Here is an 18,576-nt window from a genome sequence, read left to right as displayed (position 1 = left end):
AGACGCTGTTGGGCAGCACCGTGGTAGTTTTGCCCCAGGGAACAGAGTCAATGGAAAAACGGGGTACCTGCTACCGCAGATATTCAATACAAGCACAAACTCCCTTCAAAACTGCTAGGGGTAAAACGCTTTGAGCACCCTGGGCAGAAGGGGGTGGTTTAGTCTCTAGGAGCCAGAGTCGGACATCTCAAACTGGGACGAGGACTCCGGGTCCTTGCCCCCGGATTTGCCATGACCCTTCCTTGGGCAGGCCACCGCTGCACTCTGACTAGCAGTTTATCTGCAAGAGGGGGATAACGTCCACCATTGTGCAGCCCTTTTCACACGGAGGCTCTGAAGGTGCTCAGTAAGTCGATAGCACTATCCCTATCTGCAAGGCCACCCCAGACCATGACTTCTGCTTTAAAAGCAACCAAAGGGATTTCTGAGCAGCAGAGATCCATTAAAGCCCAAGGAGGGATGAGAGGAGTATGTCTTTTTTATGCTTTATTGCAACAGCACGTTGAATCCTTGAAGAATCCTGGCACGTGCCTTGAGTGCATTACACAAATCTCTACTGCCTCCTGGCCGCTGACTACACAATGTAGCCTGGGTGCAGATTTCATTCTCCTCCTTAAAAAAAGTGTTTTGCCTCCAACAGTGTAAAAACATTCAGAACACTTACCCCTCCTTTTGCAGGCACAACGAAAATGCTCAGTAATGGGTTATGCCATCTTTCCTATTTTGTCTTTGGGGGGGAAAAAAACCAAACTTCCCTTTCTTGGATCCAATAACCCCATCCCCTCCCTTCAGAAACACCCTGCAGCAAAGATTCTCCTCCTCATCTCCATCGCACAGCTGAACACTCCTGTTTTAACCCCGTTATAAAGCCTAAGGAGCCTGCAAAGTGGGCGTTTCACAAGAAAAGTTAGCACTTCAGAACAAACAGGAAGACCAATACAGGCAACCACTGAAAACCAGATTATAAAATAGAAAAGCTAAAGGGATGCAGTAAACCCACAGCAAAAAAGGCGACAGGATCTCCTTCAGGAGGAGGCCTATATCCAGAGACATTAAACCGCCTGTTTGGCTTAATAAAGAACAGTAGATAAAAGACGGAGGAATCGTTGTTTGGATTAACAGTCAGTCCTTCAGTCCAGCGCCTCAGCTGCAGTATCAACAGAGAGAGACCTGACACCGCACGACGACATGGCAGGCTAACGCAGCATTGGTGTTAGGGCAGAGGTGGTCTACAGTGACAACCACACTTAATCAGTTGGTAAGGAAGCCAACGGCAGCCACTCATCTTTGCTCCGGCGCCATGTCCCACAGATGCTCCCAGCATATCCGGCTATGCCAAGATGGAGCGTTGCCAGCTGGGGCCTATCTGGCAGGTTACACTCTCTTTAGTAAGATAACTCACTTAGCGCTAACCTAGTGCTCTTTACCCGAATATCCTGCAGCACTCACCAAGGGAGGGTGCGGCTGCACGCCATGCTCCAGGTCTGTGGGCTGCATGTGACCACCGTAGTCTGGTGTTCCAGCAGGTACAGAGCCAGGGAACCTCTCTCGGGACACTGCCAAGCTTTGTCTGTGAACTCCAGACAGCTGCCCAGCTAGCCTGACGGGCATTAACCTCTTCCCCGCTCCCCCAGTACCTACTAGGGAGGAGTAACCCCCTTTAGGGAGGGGAAGAGGGGAGCACAAACTGCCATTGGAACTAGCTGGCCCACAGCCCTGTGACTACCCTCTCTTCACGGAACAGGACAAGCTGCCCGTCATATGCTACGTTCTGACCGAGATGGGAGAGAGGACTCGGTCCTCGGCCTTTCCCCCAGGAGTGACAGCACCAACTGCACCCGTGGCTCTTCGATACAGGCACGTGTCCACTCGGAATGGGGCTTTGCGTGGGGTCCACCACACAGCATGGTAGCGACCCTGGCTCCTGTCCCAGGCTGGACACAGCAGCATAACCGTCTAGTCTCCCTACAGAAAATAATGTACAGGAGTCCTGCCTTTTAGGAAGGGGAGCAAGGCCTGTTGCCTTCCCTGGGGACAGAGAAGCTGAGACGTAACCAAAGCCAGACATCTGCCTTTGTATTTGCACATGTGCAAAATTACTTCACTGCTGAGTCTCCGGCCTACTCAAAACCAAGCCACTCAGCACGAGGGTGCTGAAATCCCTTCAGGAGAGGGCAGCTCTGCTGCCTCCGGGAAAGCAACGCCAGTATCTAGCCTCTGGGGATGAGGCCGATCGATCTGACCTGGGAAATCCGAAGAGAAAGCTGGCCCTGTGCAGAATTGGACAGCCTTTACAGTTTAGGGCAACTGGCCACTGAAGTCTGAACAAACTCTCTCCCCCTCCCCCGCAAACAAAATATTATTTCTTGAACTGACCAAACACATCCAGGCCACGCATACGCGTAGCATGCTCCTGGCAGACACTGGAGCTGCCCACGGACCTGTTAGAACCCATGCCACACCTCTCAGAGTGCAATGTCTGCACAGAGCCGGGTGGAAACCCATGCCTGGAACACAAGTGCAAGGCTGTACTGGGAAGAGGCAGGTGCAGCGAAGCTAGCAAAGGTACTAAGAAATGTTCGCACAAGAGCAGGCGTGAGGACGGAAGGAGAAGAGACATCTCCCGTGGTTCTTAGATTAATACTCTTGGACTGACAACATTCAAACAAACGTCTGCGCAGTGTCCTGGAGCCCTTACGTTTGGTTTTATAGGTTGCTAGGAAACCCTCTTAGACTCAAGAGTTCCAGCACAGTGTCCCCACTCCATATTATCTCTGTACGGAGACCTCGAGATGCTACTTCCTAGATACAGGCAAGAACCTGCAGAGGGAAAAAGATAGAAAAAAAGAATAGAAAAAAGCTTTCAGTGAACTTTAGCGCTGGTGAAAGGTGCTCGGACAACAGCCTGGGAGAAGAAAACCCTCCGTTATCCAGAGCCCAGGCTTCCGCCGTGCCGCAGACCCACTGAGGGAGTAGGGGCGTAGTCTCCATGGCCCATTCTCGCCTGGTCGTCTCTGCTGAGGCCTCCAGACAAGGGGGCTCACAACTGACACCAATTGTGATGGTTCTGTTTTGACGTAGGCACCCACCATGCAAGAATCCCAACTCATTTCACACAGCAGCTCGCACCCTTTGAGTTTAATGGTAAGGAATGAGCCAGGATCAGAGCAAACGCACACTCCACTCAAGCCAAGTTGGGTGTGGGCCAGGCGCCCCGATCCTGCCGAAGGAGACAGAGACGGGTCTCGGGGAATCCCCCACAGAGGGTTTCACGCACGTCAAGAGAGTGGTAACAATGCAGACGAAGGACAAAGTGGTTCGGACGCTAGCGGCCACAGAACCAAACCTTCCAGGCGCTTTTCACGGGTCAGTTTGCCTTCTTGCCCAGTCTTTTAAAGACACTAACAGTCCCTGTATTGTCCATCTGAGCGCTATAGATTTCACTGGTGCTGCTTACCTTAGCACTACCCAAAGTCCTCTTTAGAGTGACCCTGAATTGCGGCTCAGCTTTGTTCTTCGTGCTGGTGACGCTGCTGTCCTGGGCCTCAGTGGGCAGGGCGGGCTTGCCCAGTCTCTGTACGACACTGACTTTGGACGCTGATTCCGGCTTCTTTTCCTTCGCCGCCAGGCTAGTGCTCTTGTTGCCAAGTCGCCGAATGGTCGTCACAGCTGGTTTTGCCTCCGAGCTCGTGGCTTTTGCTTTGATGGTTACTCCTGGTTTGGCACTTTCCTTGCGTAAAGGCTTGGAGAGCTTCTTCAGGACCCCAGCATACTGCAGGACGGAGCAGTCATCGTCGCTCTCTGTGACTTTATCCTCCTCTGCCTCCAGTGTGTCCCCCAGTCGGCTGAAGACCCCTGTAGGCTGCAATGCATCCCAGGCATTAGTCACACATGCGCAAAAGGAATAAAAATGGGAAGGCAGTTTGGCCTAGTGGACTGAGAACTGGACTGGGACACAGGTTCTGTTCCCAGCTCCGCTATCTGCCTGCTGGGTGACCTGGGGAAAGTCCCCTTTCCGCACCATGCCTCAGTTTCCCCAAATGGGAGAAATTATATAGCCCTCTTTTGCAATGTGCTCCAAGATGCACTGACAAAAAGTGCTAGATCAGAGCAAGGGATTATTCTTCTCCTAAAACGGAGCATGGTCGGTAAAATATTCTTCCACTTCATGTTCATTGGAGAGAGCCATACAATTCTGGAGGGTTAATAATCACACGACCACCTTGCTCTGAGGTAGAAATTTCTGTCTCTAGATCTCAACACGAGATCAGTATCTAGCCCATAGCAGAGCTGGGGAAACTGAGGAACAGGGGGGCATGACTAGCCCAAGGTCACCCAGAGGTTGGTGGCAGAGCTGGGAACAGATCGCAGGATTCCTCAATCCCAGTCCAGCACCACCTCTCTGTTTCAGGTGCGCCTCAGGTTTTGATGTGAATGTGCTAACAGTGACAGGTGTTACGTGTCAACCATAGAGACCCAAGTCCTTCACCTCCAGAACAGGCAGAGAAGCATCAGGGCACGTGCTTCCCCCCTCCCCCGACATGCACACCATGGCCCAGAGGGGACCTTCGTTTCCGTGGATCATTTAACACCCTCTCTTGGTTAAGGCGGCCAACAAGGCCGCTAAGTATCGTGGTTATTTCTGTGACACGAGCACCTGTCCACTAGGAATGGATCCCAGACCTGAATCTTTTCACAGAGGCCGCAAACGGCCAGGGAGCGGAGGGTTTGCTCTCTCTGATTTAACGAACGCCAGCTGTAGCAGAAATGACCTGACCCCTTCTCAGCCTTTCAACTGTGGCTGCGGATCCTGAATGAATCGACGTGAAGGCAATGAAGGCGGCTGTGAGAACAGGAACGCTCAGGTTGGGAGCCCAAGTACACCAGCGATGGGCCACAGAGCGGTAACACCGAGCTGGAGGAGAAGGAGCTCCGAGACCCCCCCACCAACAGCATTTCTGCCCTGTGCGTGCAAAGCATACACGCCTGGTTATGACACCAGGAGCCAGACTGTCCCACCCTCACGGTGAGCCATGCCCTGGATTTCAATGGAACACAGAGCACAGCAAGGGACTTCTGGCCAGGACGCAGGGCGCTCGCAGCCCCTGTGCTCTCTCACAAGCTAGTCAGGTTCCACCACCATGGAAACACCCTTCCCTCTCACCTTATTCCCAGTGGTTGTGTCTGCCTTCATCTCAGCTCCCAGCCGGTCAAACACAGATGTCCTGGGCACACCTGGCAGCAGCAAAGATGAGAGAAGGGCTTTCAGGCTTCCACAAGAAGGAAACTGGGGAAGGTTTTAGGAAACCCACAAGGGGCATCACATCAGATGTGAGCCAAGTTCAGCAGGAAATGGCCACCTTGCCTCTATAAATACGCCCCCCGGCCCGTTGGCAGCAAATGCTGCAAACCCCACTGCAGACGGTACCCACACCGACATCCGAAGGAGAATATTTGACATGCCTCTCCCACTCTTCCTTCCAAAGGCTCACAAAGAGCTGCAAAGACTTCGTGTGCGCACAGCACTCCTAACATGCAGCCACCTCTGGAGTGGAGCACAGCGGCCAGGGTACAACATGCTGCTCGACATTGCGGGAAAGGAGCACTTGGCCAGGACTCTCACAGAAACCAGCCAGGTGCTCTCGGGCTCTCCGCATGACTCTCAACAGGACCTTGGCTTTCAGGCCTCCCTTGAAAGTCCCACATACACGAAGGCCTTGTCTAGGCTAAAAAGTTGTCCCCCTTCAACTATAGCAGCCTAACTGAATGTCCACAACCCCTCATGTGGACGCAGTGCCCAGATGCTTTACCCCAGTACAGCTATTTCCACATGGGGAGAGGAATAAGCTGTGCCAGTACAAGGCACCTCGGTACCCATAAATGCTTCCACACTAGGGGCTGTACCAGTATAACCACACTGTTAATGATATCACACCCACTAGTACCAACTCCATGTCTAGATCAGGCCTCATGTGTGTGACCCCTAGTTTGTCAGTCTCACAGGGCTGGTTCGACGTGGCTCGCCCCCCTTCCCCGTCACACGACCTCGTTGAGCGGGCGTGGAAGTACCGTTCACCTTCTATTTTACAAGCGTGTCTTAAGTACTAGGTCTCTGCTAATCACCAGCAGCCACATTCACTGTAAGACATCAGGGGGCAGGCAGTGCAGCTGTACCCATGTCAGACAGCAGAGACAAGGGGAGTGAGGTAATAGCTTTTGCTGGACCAACTTCTGCTGGTGAGAGACAAGCACAGAGCTCTTCTTCAGGGCTGGGAAGCGTACCTGGAGCGTCACAACTAACTACAGGGTGGAACAGATTGTTTAGCATAAGTCGCTAGCACAGATCGTAAGACTGACTGTGCTAAACTCTGTTCCGCCTTGCACTTTGCTGGGAGTTCCTTCCCAGCCCTGATGGAGGGCTCTGTGTGACTGGAAAGCTGGTCTCTCTCACCACCAGAAGTTGGTCCAATAAAAGATATGAGCTCCTCCACCTGGTCTCTCTTGATGCGGGGTTCGTCCATGTGCCAAATGGATCTGGGGAAGGCACAGACACACACTTTGCCAAGGGGCTAAGAACATACCAGTGGTACCTTTTGCTGCCTGCTGTTCCAGGATTTTCTTAGTCCTGGGCGTGGTACCTTTTGGCATGTTGATGATGTACTTCCCTTCCATCTCCGCTGTAACTCGTCGTCGCTTCACCGGGCCCACCAGGCTCTCGTCCGCTGGATCGCATAAAGCTGGGGAAAAGCCAAAGGGGAGAAGAGATCAGACTCTGCTAACTCCAGCTTTACCCCATCAGCTCCCGCACTCCGGGGACCCTGCTGGATAAAGCGTTTTGCTTCCAGAGGCTCGGGGCAGAGGAGTCAATATTTAGGGACGGATTAAGGCAGACAGCTCTGCAGCCCCACCAGTCACACTTTGTGGCCAGAGTTGAGTACCCTAGAGCAGCTGTGATGCACTCTCTGCTCTCCAGAAGGCCTGCAGAGAAGGCAGCTGCTTGGCCTCAGTGACTGGCAGATCCACTGCAGATGAACAGTTTGGGGAAAGAGAAAGAGACCCATCAAAGAACACTACGGACACTGCATCCCATGCTGCACTTGGTTCCTCTCCTGGGCTGTAGCGTCACTGGTGACCACACCGCACTGCTCAGGAGTGGATCTGGTAGAACTAACTGAAGTCTCCACAAGGAGACCTCACTCCAAAGCTCCCTCCACTGCTTCATCCCCAGAACTGGGGCAGGGCTGCCAGCTGCTCTGGGTGTGCCAATTCAGCTATCCGTGAGGCCATTTGCTCTGTTCCAGCCGGTCTTCCCACGAACTAGTCTGAGCTCCCTGTTCCATCCAAAGAGCTTTTGGGAGATCATTACATGACCCAGAAGGTTCCCTGGTCACCACTTCTGCCCAGAGGCCTTTATGCAGTGATTTAAGAACACGGTTGGGTTTATTTCTGTGGCCCTGTTTTTCCACCATATTCCTTTCATACAGGACCCAGCTAATAATGAGGCAACTACAAAACCAGAGTTGCTAAGTACATTTCAGTGCTGGACTTTGGATCAGAACTGGCAGAAATATTCCCCCAAAGTCCCCGTGCAGTGCAGATCACCTGTGACCAGCTGCCATTTGAGTAGGACTTTAGCATTAGCAGGCCTGCCAGCCGTGGGACTGACATCCTCTATCCAACAAAGTACATACAGGGGGTAGCCCTGGAGGGAGCCCCCGCATCCCCCAGGAGAGCTCGCTCTCTGCTGATCATGCAGCCCTTGGCTCCCCTGCTGGGAATATTGACAACCACTTATTGTTGTTAGTTGTGGGGGTGGATTTCAGCGAAGGGAATATCTGTCCTCTGGGACCTGGACTGAGACCCCCATTGATAGATTTGGAGTTGCCTGTAACGATCTATGAATTTTATATGCTCTATATGTTTGTCTGAGTATTGCAGAAATGTTTACTGTTATGCACACACTGCATTAATTCAGTAACCAGGGGGACAGGAAACTACCTAGGAAAACAGACAACAGCCCAGATAGGAGCCCCATAGCAAACACCCCAGACAATTAACTGTGATATGCTGTCGCCAAACCCAGCTTTCCCAGAACTGGGACACACAGAGTTCAGGAATGGGGAAGAGCTCAAAAGCCTGAGGTGGATTTAAAGAAACATGCTCCGTGGAGGGGAGAGAGATTGGTTTGGATAGACAGTTAACGGGGAGAAACTGCCCCCCGACTTCCTGAGGCTGAGGGTGATGAGGAAGCTGAGTCTGCTAGGGTCTCTGCCAAAGGAAGACGAGCCTCTAGGCAGGTAAACACCCATGTGGGCTTTTTTCTGTTTTAAGCTCTATTCTCTTGTTAGGCCGGGTTCCTCCTGCTGAGATTAAACAAAGCTCTGTTTTAAGAGGGCTGGTTGGGGTCACTGTGTCCAGTGCTGGTCACAAGCCCCAGAGGAACAGACCTGTGGCTTCTGAGGTCAGTAGCACCTGCTGGGCATAAGCACAGTGCCATAGCCTCGTATCCCAGTCTGAGAGCGGGAGAATCCTGAGGGAACAGGTGCACTTGGACAAGACCACAAGAGGGGACAGAGGGGCAGAAATTCCTGAACCATGACCACCACCAACAGCGACTAGATGGCAGCACCTCTAGACTAGGCTGGATCTGAACTGGTGACCTGGAAGTGGGAGGTTATGGATATAATAGCAATTTTGAGACCCCCCCCCCTCCAATTATTTAGAACGGTAATTTACATTTACACAGCACCTTACAGGCCCATATCACAAAACATAATCAGTAATCACACAACCAGGCAGAAATCACCACGCTCACCACTGAAACGCAACCAGCTCTGGGGTGGAGCACAGCAGCGGGTAAGTAGCTCACAGCAACAGTACCTAACACTTTAGAATAATGAGAGAAAAAAAGAGCTCCCAATGCTGCATTTCAGAGGTTTCCCTCATACCTGCTTTTGCGTTCTTCACAGCCATTTTGTTGGACACAGTAACAGAGATTTTGGACGTACTGGTGTCGGGTCTACGGACAGGGGTAGCAGGTGGCGAATCTCGGCTTAAACTGTTAGCGATCATACGGGTGGCAGCTGGAAGGCAAGAATAGCTGGTGACAGAGCTACATCAGGCACCGGTGACGTATTCCTAGCGTACATGACGGAGCGGGGCTCCTGTTCTGCTCCCTAGCTCCCAACCCCCAGGGGCTTGGTCAGGCTGAGAAGGAAAAAGCATCCCTGTGTGCTAGCCCTGCCCCGTTAAACAACGGAGTGGTGCAGAGGACGACGGGTATTACAATTGCTGCCTACACCCCAGGAAAGCAGGAGAGCCAGCAACGAAGTCATTTCCCAAGCAATTCTAGTACCATATTCATAAAGACAAGAGACTGCGTCCTGGGAAGCTAAAAGCCACTAAGCTGAGAGTGGCCAAAGCGTGGCCCAGACAATGGCACCCTCCTTTGAATACAGAAGAGCAGCCCATAGGCAACATCAGGCCTAGTGGGAATCACCAGACAGACAGAATCAAGCCAGCGCATCTTCTGCTGGGACCTGAGGTCTCCATGGGCTACAGATCAGTACTGAAGATGAAGACAGCTGCCACATGCTCCAGCATATGTAGATTAGGTGTGAGACTCCCTTTCGGAGGAGACGCGAGGCGGAACACCGGAGCTTAGGAGGGGGAAGGAGAGACCCGATTTACGGCACGTGCCGAAGCCCAGGGTCGGTCCCGCGGGCCTGTACGTACCGCTGGTGGTGCTCCTGCGGCGCTCGGACTGCGCACTTGGCTGGTTGGAGGACACCGATTCAGTAGCTGCCTTGCACATCTCCTAAAAGAGACCAAGGCGATTTCCCATTCGACAGGATTTCCCGTCACCCTTGCTCTCCCTGACAGCGTGGAGGCAAAGTCCCAATGCAATATGAAGGCTCCGTTCAAGCAGAGCAAACACCCGCATGGCTCTCGGACTCCCCTCGGGATGGTTCTTAGGGCTGAAGCAGCATGGACACCCGGCTCCCTCAGATGGGCCGGAAGGCTCCAAACAGGCCAATACAGCGTAAGAGCCGCTCTCTGCCCAGGGTTTGGCATAGGAATGAGCTTATGTCTAGCACTTTCCCCTCACCTCTCAAGTTCAGCATTCATCGGGAAGTGAGCACTGTCTAGTGCTCAGAGAAAGGGGCCAGAGTCAGAACTCCTGGGTTCTATTCCAAACTCTGCCAGTAACTTGCTATGTGACCCCAGTCATGCAGCCTTACGTCGCTGCCTCGCTTTACTCCATACACAAAACGGGGGCATAGGCTCCCCTCCTACGCCACTGGACTGTTGTCCAGCCTGGCTGTGTGGGTTCAGAGCAGGCGGAGAGCTTTAAACGGAAGGTGCTATGGGAATGCGTTAGAACACTAGGAAGGGTTTCATGGGCTGCCACATCTTTAAAATTCATAACTATTAAGGCCAGAACAGACCACTATCATCCAGTCTGGCCTCCTGCACAACACAGGCCAGAGGGTTTACCCCAGTGAGTCCTGGATCCAGCCCAGTAGCTGGCAATTGAAAGAAAGAAGAATCCAGCCTTGAGCTGAAGTCTCCAAATCCTGGAGACTCCACCACACCCTTTGGAAAGCTGTCCCGATGGTTAATTATCCTCACTTTCCAATGTGAGCCTTGCTTCTGGGGAAATCCAGAGGCATTCCCAAAGGGCAGAAGTCACTGAAGTTTAGAAAATTTGATTCCTAGACTATTTTACACCCTGTGGTTCAAAAGCCTGGCACCAAGCTCCGGCTGTCCAAACAGAAAAGCCTACTTGAGCTCACACTGATGAGGAAGAGTGCAAACCAACCAACTGGTGTGACCAGTGCAAACCAACCCACCGACAGACAGATTACCTGTCTGTAAACAACTTTAGCGTGCTTGAGGATAGCGATAATATCCCCCACCACCGTGATCCCTAGCTCATTCATGATCTCCTTGTTCAGGTCCAGCAGCATGTTCTTCTGGATTCTGTAGAGAACAAAGCATGGAGCAAATACTTCATCAATGGGTAAAGACTTTCCACACCCTACACTGGAGGATCTCGAAGTGTTTACAAGTTAACTGACCCTCATGAACCCCATGCAAGATAATTAAAGTACAAAAAGATCATATCTCAGCTCTGCGATGGAGGGCAGCAGCTGGTAACAGAACGCAGCTAGGCTTCACAATGCTGGAAGGGAAAGAGAATCAGGTATCCGATTAATATTAATGTAACTAATTAAGCAGACTGGAATTTGGCTAGGACACCAGGGCTAATACCCTTTCTTTCTCCTGCAAAATATATCATAGGATCTACATGCCCACAAGTGCTGGGAAGCTCAGGGTCAGATCATCTGACAGAAGTCTCATGTGTCACCCCTGCTGGGGGACCAAGGAGCGCTGCTGAAAGGCTGGAGCGAAGAGCTATGTCCATTCCTCCCAGCAAAAGAATACTGGTGCAATGTGAGCAGCATCCTCACTGGGGCTGCAGGGTGTGGAGCCCAGGACTCCGCACAGAACGATGGGGACTAGAACGGCTAGGAGCAAGATTCCAAGGCCAGAAGGGACCACTGTGAACACTAGTCTGACCCCCTGTAGAGCACAGGCCAGAGACCTGCCGCGCATGTTTAGAAAAACATCCAATCCTGATTTAAACTGGCAGTGATGGAGAATCCCCCACACCCCTGGGGAAGATGTTCCAATGCTAATTATCCTCCAACAATTAATTACCCAAGAGATTCTTTAGTGGCAAACTTGTCCCTCCCACCCAGAAAGGAAGTCCCTATTCAACTCAAGAGACGTTTAACTCACCCTGAGACAATTAATACTTAACATACACAGGGCTATTTACACCTGCAAGGTATTCTAAAAGCAGCATGTCTTCTCACCCGCTGAGGCAGGGAGCAGGGACGTGAGCTGCCGTAAGCACAGAGAGCGCCCGAAGTTTAGCATGTATCCCTTTCCTTTAGCCTGGGCTAATGAAGAAATAAGTCTGCCGCTGACACTGTGAAGCATGTTCAGTTCAGGATGTTCATGTCCACTATTTTATTTTAAGTGATGGAAAATGGTTGCCTGTGTCTCGCTGAAGCCTCACCTGTTATCCACAAACATAACCGCATAGTTGACAGCAGGGCCTGGAGGAATCCCAGCTTCCTTAAAAAACTGAATCCACTCAGATGTAGCTGAAAGATGCAAGACACAAAACAGATCCTAAGTAATGCGATTAAATTAACAGCAGTCTGCTCTGATGCCCTCGAACCAGGCAGAGATCTGACAAGAGCTGCAGGCCCCCAGAGTAGTCATCCTGCCAGCCAATACATGCAGTGGCAGTGACAACTGCTTGAGACACAGGGAGAGAGAAACAGACAAAAAATAGAGAAATCATAAATCACCATAACACGATAGCCTGTGGATGATCAGAAAACACTGCCCATTGTGCTGACCAACATGGTCTCATCATTGCCTGATACTCCCTGGCTGGCTGTCGTCTCGTTTGACACTTCCATTGTTTACTCATTGGGGCAGGCACCATCTCTCTGTTGTGGCTGTGCAGTGCCTCCCACAGGGAAACTACAACCTGATGCACTGTAGGTCAGTTAGATGCATCTCCTGGGCTCCTGGCAAGTCACTACTCTGGCCCTCAGGCAAACCTTTGAGTCCCCACAGTGCTACTTGGAAAGTCCTGAGACTCCCACACAGCAGCAGGGTAAATCAGTACCAAGCAGGTGCCTTCCTTCCCTCCCTCTAGCCAGTTTTGTGTAGATTCAACATTATTCTTTCATGAAGATGTTGGTGTTACTTCTCTGGGGGGAGGAAAAGAATCAGTGGGTGGCTAAACCTTTACGAGCCACAAATCATCACACAGCTATTACTGAAAATGCTTCACTGCAGCTTCCTTATCCATCAAATTCTTAGTCATTTGGAAACACAGAGAGGAGAGAGAAACCTAAATTAAAGCAGCATCACATCATCAGCTGGTACATTCAATCTGAAAGCATGGAATGTATTCTAAGCTCAAGCTTCATGAAGTAAAGTGAGAATGAAACAAAACTAAGAATTAAAGTACAAACTCTTCATAATCCACCCTCAAGTTTATCAGAATTGCAGAGGACTCTAAACAACAGCAGGACATTATGCTCTATGTGCTGCAACAGGCAGTGGAGTCACGAGCTTTATCTCTGGATTTCCTGGCCTTTGGAGGTTTCAGTCATGATCGTAATGTCACTTCAGTATCTTTTCTGTGGTTTAGCACACAGATCCCTGGCACCACATGCCGAGCATTCACAGCTGCTGTCACACATCAGCCTGGCTGCTCAAGCACCAGCCGCTGAATTCCTCTGACATTTAAATATGCCACAAAAGTTAGCGATAAAATCTGCTCTTCTGAGCACCTTTACGCCAGGGCTATCGTCTTACTGAGATCTCTGTTTACACAAGAAGGGGGATACCTTCAAAAATCAAAATAGCCTCATTTCAGACTTACCCATTGTAACTGACACCATTGTGGGAAATCCAGAAAGACCCCGGCGGGGCCTGGCTATCACGTTGGTGAAAAGCCTGCAATGAAGCAACATATTATTAAGGCAACTGTGCTTCACAAATGACGCAGGCAGAATTCCATCGCTGGCATTCATGGAACAAGAATAGCCCATTACCCACTCCCAGGCCAGGAGTTTAAAGCACAACGCCCCCAGTCTGGTTCTACAATGGCGGCTCTTATGACAAGAAGGGATTTTTGACAGACCACGTTAGGCTCTCGTCCTTTGCCCTGGGCTACAAATACTTCAGTGCTTTTTAAAGAGGCAGCCGCAGAGGGCAGTGGCAGCTCATGGAGACCATGCAGACGCACATGGTGACAATGGTGGTCAGTTTCCTGTATATCCTGTCCCTAGCTCATTATTTGAGAGCATTTTTAGGATCATGATCTGGTTGCTAAGATTTCCTTCTCTCCTGCAGCTTGTCTCCCCCTCGAGGTCATGATTCTCTGTCATTATCCCTCCAGGGTCTTGTTATCATGCACTGCTGGAGCAAATGAACATCTACTTCGGACCCGCGCTTCCAGAGGGTTCAGAGCGGGGCCTGCTGCTCTGGCAGCGTACGGTGACTTGAGTGGGTGCTTGGTGAGCATGTTCGCTTGCCTGGCTGGGACTATTTCCCTATTAGAGAAGGGGACAGAGATTTCCATGCTTCAGCCAGCGAATGAAAGTTAAAAAATGGACGGGCCGCGGCCACAGGAACCAATAACTAGCAGCTGCTCACCAGGCTTTCTGAGGGCTGGAATCAGGGCTGGGACCTCGAGAGCTCGGCTAGCCCAAAGCCCTGCACTCAAGGCAGGAGGGCTGGTCCCACCATGATTCCAGCTGGACCAGCAAGAGTGGCTGGTTTTGTGGGGCCACTGCCTGGGTTCAAACCGCCCCCCCCGCCCCGGCTAGGGACACAAACTGCTTAGTCTAATGCAGGAGATCAGGAACCCACGACCCCTGCCCCACGACCCCTCTCAAATCCCCAGGAATTTCTCCCCCCTAAAATCCTCAGTAGCCACCTCGCCCTCCATGTGCTGAGCGAATTCCTCCCCGATAGTTCCCCAGACTCCCCACAGTCCCATCCCCAGCCCCCCCACTCTCCCTCAGACACCCCCCATGCCCCGACACCCCCTAGTCACCATGGCCCCCGCCCCCATCCCCTGCCCCCCAACTCTCCCCCAGACCCCCCCGTGCCCCCCATCACCACGGCCCCGCCCCCATCCCCTGCCCCCCAACTCTCCCCCAGACTCCCCCTCGTCACCACGGCCCCGCCCCCATCCCCTGCCCCCCAACTCTCCCCCAGACCCCCCCGCGCCCCCCGTCACCACGGCCCCGCCCCCATCCCCTGCCCCCCAACTCTCCCCCAGACCCCCCCCGTAACCACGGCCCCGCCCCCCAACTCTCCCCCAGACCCCCCCGCGCCCCCCGTCACCACTGCCCCGCCCCCATCCCCTGCCCCCCAACTCTCCCCCAGACTCCCCCTCGTCACCACGGCCCCGCCCCATCCCCTGCCCCCCAACTCTCCCCCAGACCCCCCCGCGCCCCCCGTCACCACAGCCCCGCCCCATCCCCTGCCCCCCAACTCTCCCCCAGACCCCCCCGTCACCACGGCCCCGCCCCCCCGCTCTCCCCCAGACACCCCCCATGCCCCGACACCCCCTAGTCACCATGGCCCCCGCCCCCATCCCCTGCCCCCCAACTCTCCCCCAGACCCCCCCGCGCCCCCCGTCACCACTGCCCCGCCCCCATCCCCTGCCCCCCAACTCTCCCCCAGACTCCCCCTCGTCACCACGGTCCCGCCCCCATCCCCTGCCCCCCAACTCTCCCCCAGACTCCCCCGCGCCCCCCGTCACCACGGCCCCGCCCCATCCCCTGCCCCCCAACTCTCCCCCAGACCCCCCCGTAACCACGACCCCGCCCCCCAACTCTCCCCCAGACCCCCCCGCGCCCCCCGTCACCACTGCCCCGCCCCCATCCCCTGCCCCCCAACTCTCCTCCAGACCCCCCCGCGCCCCCCGTCACCACGGCCCCGCCCCATCCCCTGCCCCCCAACTCTCCCCCAGACCCCCCCGCGCCCCCGTCACCACTGCCCCGCCCCATCCCCTGCCCCCCAACTCTCCCCCAGACCCCCCCGCGCCCCCGTCACCACTGCCCCGCCCCCATCCCCTGCCCCCCAACTCTCCCCCAGACTCCCCCGCGCCCCCCCCGTCACCACTGCCCCGCCCCCATCCCCTGCCCCCCAACTCTCCCCCAGACTCCCCCGCGCCCCCCCGTCACCACTGCCCCGCCCCCATCCCCTGCCCCCCAACTCTCCCCCAGACTCCCCCGCGCCCCCCCGTCACCACGGCCCCGCCCCCATCCCCTGCCCCCCAACTCTCCCCCAGACCCCCCCGTCACCACGGCCCCGCCCCCATCCCCTGCCCCCCAACTCTCCCCCAGACCCCCCCGCGCCCCCCCGTCACCACGGCCCCGCCCCCATCCCCTGCCCCCCAACTCTCCCCCAGACCCCCCCGCGCCCCCTCGTCACCACGGCCCCGCCCCCATCCCCTGCCCCCCAACTCTCCCCCAGACCCCCCCGTCACCACGGCCCCGCCCCCCCGCTCTCCCCCAGACCCCCCCGCGCCCCCCGTCACCACTGCCCCGCCCCCATCCCCTGCCCCCCAACTCTCCCCCAGACTCCCCCGCGCCCCCCCGTCACCACTGCCCCGCCCCCATCCCCTGCCCCCCAACTCTCCCCCAGACTCCCCCGCGCCCCCCCGTCACCACGGCCCCGCCCCATCCCCTGCCCCCCAACTCTCCCCCAGACCCCCCCGCGCCCCCTCGTCACCACTGCCCCGCCCCCATCCCCTGCCCCCCAACTCTCCCCCAGACCCCCCCGCGCCCCCTCGTCACCACGGCCCCGCCCCCATCCCCTGCCCCCCAACTCTCCCCCAGACCCCCCCGTCACCACGGCCCCGCCCCCCCGCTCTCCCCCAGACCCCCCCGCTCACCGCCGCGCCGGCCCGGCCTCTCCGCTGCTCCGCGGGGCCCGGAGCCAGGCCCAGCCGGAAGCGCCGACCAGCGAGAACAGGAAGTGGCCTCCCCTGCGGCCCGCGCAGAGCCGCCTCTAGGCGGCGGGAACCATAGAGCGCGGGGCGGCCTCGGCCTCGGCCCCGCCCCCTGGGCCTGGCGGCGCACGGTCACCCCTGCCCCGCGCCTGCGCGACCGGAGCCCGGCGCCTGGGTTCCCTCCCGGCCCTGGGCGGGGCTGGGGCCCGGACGCCTGGGTTCCCTCCCGGCCCTGGGCGGGGCTGGGGCCCGGACGCCTGGGTTCCCTCCCGGCCTTGGGCGGGGAGTGGGGGCCCGGACGCCTGGGTTCCCTCCCGGCCTTGGGCGAGGAGTGGGGGCCCGGACGCCTGGGTTCCCTCCCGGCCCTGGGAGAGGAGTGGGGGCCCGGACGCTTGGGTTCCCTCCCGGCCTTGGGCGGGGAGTGGGGGCCCAGACGCGTGAGTTCTCTCGCGGCCCTGGGAGAGGAGTGGGGGCCCGGACGCCTGGGTTCCCTCCCGGCCCTGGGCGGGGCTGGGGCCCGGACGCCTGGGTTCCCTCCCGGCCCTGGGCGGGGCTGGGGCCCGGACGCCTGGGTTCCCTCCCGGCCCTGGGCGGGGCTGGGGCCCGGACGCCTGGGTTCCCTCCCGGCCCTGGGCGGGGCTGGGGCCCGGACGCCTGGGTTCCCTCCCGGCCCTGGGCGGGGCTGGGGCCCGGACGCCTGGGTTCCCTCCCGGCCCTGGGCGGGGCTGGGGCCCGGACGCCTGGGTTCCCTCCCGGCCCTGGGCGGGGCTGGGGCCCGGACGCCTGGGTTCTCTCCCGGCCTTGGGCGGGGAGTGGGGGCCCGGACGCCTGGGTTCCCTCCCGGCCCTGGGAGAGGAGTGGGGGCCCGGACGCTTGGGTTCCCTCCCGGCCTTGGGCGGGGAGTGGGGGCCCGGACGCCTGGGTTCCCTCCCGGCCCTGGGAGAGGAGTGGGGGCCCGGACGCTTGGGTTCCCTCCCGGCCCTGGGAGAGGAGTGGGGGCCCGGACGCGTGAGTTCTCTCCCGGCCCTGGGAGAGGAGTGGGGGCCCGGACGCCTGGGTTCCCTCCCGGCCCTGGGCGAGGAGTGGGGGCCCGGACGCCTGGGTTCCCTCCCGGCCCTGGGCTGGGGGGTGGGGCCCGGACGCCTGGGTTCCCTCCCGGCCCTGGGCTGGGGTGGGGTCTCGTGGTTAGGGCTGGGAGCCCGGACGCCTGGGTTCTTGTCCCCAGCTCTTGCCACAAACTCCCTAGCCCAGCACCCTGTGTCATCATAGAAGATCAGGGCTGGAAGGAACCTCAGGAGGCATCTAGTCCAACCCCCTGCTCAGAGCAGGACCAAGCCCCCACAACTCATCCCAGCCAGGGCTTTGTCAAGCCAGGCCTTAAAAACCTCCAAGGAAGGAGACAAATGTGTGGCCCAAGGAATCTTCTCCACTCGCTCAGCAGGGTGGCAGCATTTCCCAGCCCTGGGTGCAGATAATGGCCCCACGCTGCAAAGCAGGGGAGCGGCCAGCCCTTGTGTCTTTGGGGCATATCCCGGCACCTCTGTGCCTCAGTTTCCCTCTCTGTAAAACAAGGATCCGCACCCCTCCTCCCAGGTGGAGCAGGCCTGATCTTGAAGTACGTGACAGACACTGTAATAACAAAAAGAAAAGGAGTACTTGTGGCACCTTAGAGACTAACCAATTTATTTGAGCATGAGCTTTCGTGAGCTACAGCTCACTTCATCAGATGTTTACCGTGGAAACTGCAGCAGACTTTATATACACACAGAAATCATGAAACAATACCTCCTCCCACCCCACTGTCCTGCTGGTAATAGCTTATCTAAAGTGATCAACAGGTGGGCCATTTCCAGCACAAATCCAGGTTTTCTCACCCTCCACCCCCCCACACAAATTCACTCTCCTGCTGGTGCTAGCCCATCCAAAGTGACAACTCTTTACATAATCAAGTCGGGCTATTTCCTGCATAGATCAAGGTTTTCTCACATCCCCCCCACCCCCATACACACACA

The 18,576-nt window shown here is 56.2% G+C and overlaps 2 protein-coding genes across 4 annotated transcripts in view; both read right to left on the bottom strand.

The window, feature by feature from the left end:
* AKT2 (AKT serine/threonine kinase 2) overlaps window positions 1–2,768 on the bottom strand; it is a 37,408-nt gene extending 34,640 nt beyond the window's left edge. The window contains exon 1 of the mRNA XM_073321858.2: window positions 2,699–2,768. The gene's annotated coding sequence lies outside the window, so the exon portion shown is untranslated. The remainder of the gene's footprint in view (window positions 1–2,698) is intronic.
* On the bottom strand, window positions 472–16,606 carry C23H19orf47 (chromosome 23 C19orf47 homolog). Of its 3 annotated transcripts, XM_078850045.1 has the most exons (10): window positions 16,508–16,606; window positions 13,478–13,551; window positions 12,089–12,176; window positions 10,869–10,983; window positions 9,736–9,817; window positions 8,949–9,083; window positions 6,582–6,737; window positions 5,165–5,235; window positions 3,458–3,862; window positions 472–2,820 (listed from the first exon to the last, which is right to left on the bottom strand). In XM_078850045.1, the coding sequence occupies exons 2-10, from the start codon at window positions 13,494–13,496 to the stop codon at window positions 2,803–2,805; spliced, it is 1,089 nt and encodes a 362-aa protein (XP_078706171.1). In that variant the 5' UTR covers window positions 13,497–13,551; window positions 16,508–16,606; the 3' UTR covers window positions 472–2,802. The 3 variants fall into 3 exon arrangements, with proteins under 3 accessions (XP_078706171.1, XP_078706172.1, XP_073177960.1); XM_078850046.1 differs by having other exon boundaries at window positions 472–3,862; window positions 16,508–16,605; XM_073321859.1 differs by lacking the exon at window positions 16,508–16,606 and having other exon boundaries at window positions 472–3,862; window positions 6,591–6,737; window positions 13,478–13,570.
* Window positions 16,607–18,576: the final 1,970 nt, after the last annotated feature.

Source organism: Lepidochelys kempii, chromosome 23, assembly GCF_965140285.1.
Source record: "Lepidochelys kempii isolate rLepKem1 chromosome 23, rLepKem1.hap1, whole genome shotgun sequence".
Taxonomy (NCBI): Eukaryota; Metazoa; Chordata; order Testudines; family Cheloniidae; genus Lepidochelys; species Lepidochelys kempii.
The sequence above is the reverse complement of the archived record's forward strand: the minus strand, read 5'-3'. Positions and strand labels throughout refer to the sequence as shown.

Excerpts from the sequence above, each read along its gene's own strand:
- C23H19orf47 (XM_073321859.1), bottom strand. The coding sequence starts at position 13,568 with ATGTTGCTTCATTGCAGGCTTTTCACCAACGTGATAGCCAGGCCCCGC. Across the intron at positions 9,818-10,868 it reads CTAAAGTTGTTTACAGACAG|GAGATGTGCAAGGCAGCTAC; the intron begins GTAATCTGTCTG and ends GGTCTCTTTTAG. Across the intron at positions 9,084-9,735 it reads CCGCAGGAGCACCACCAGCG|CTGCCACCCGTATGATCGCT; the intron begins GTACGTACAGGC and ends CTTGCCTTCCAG.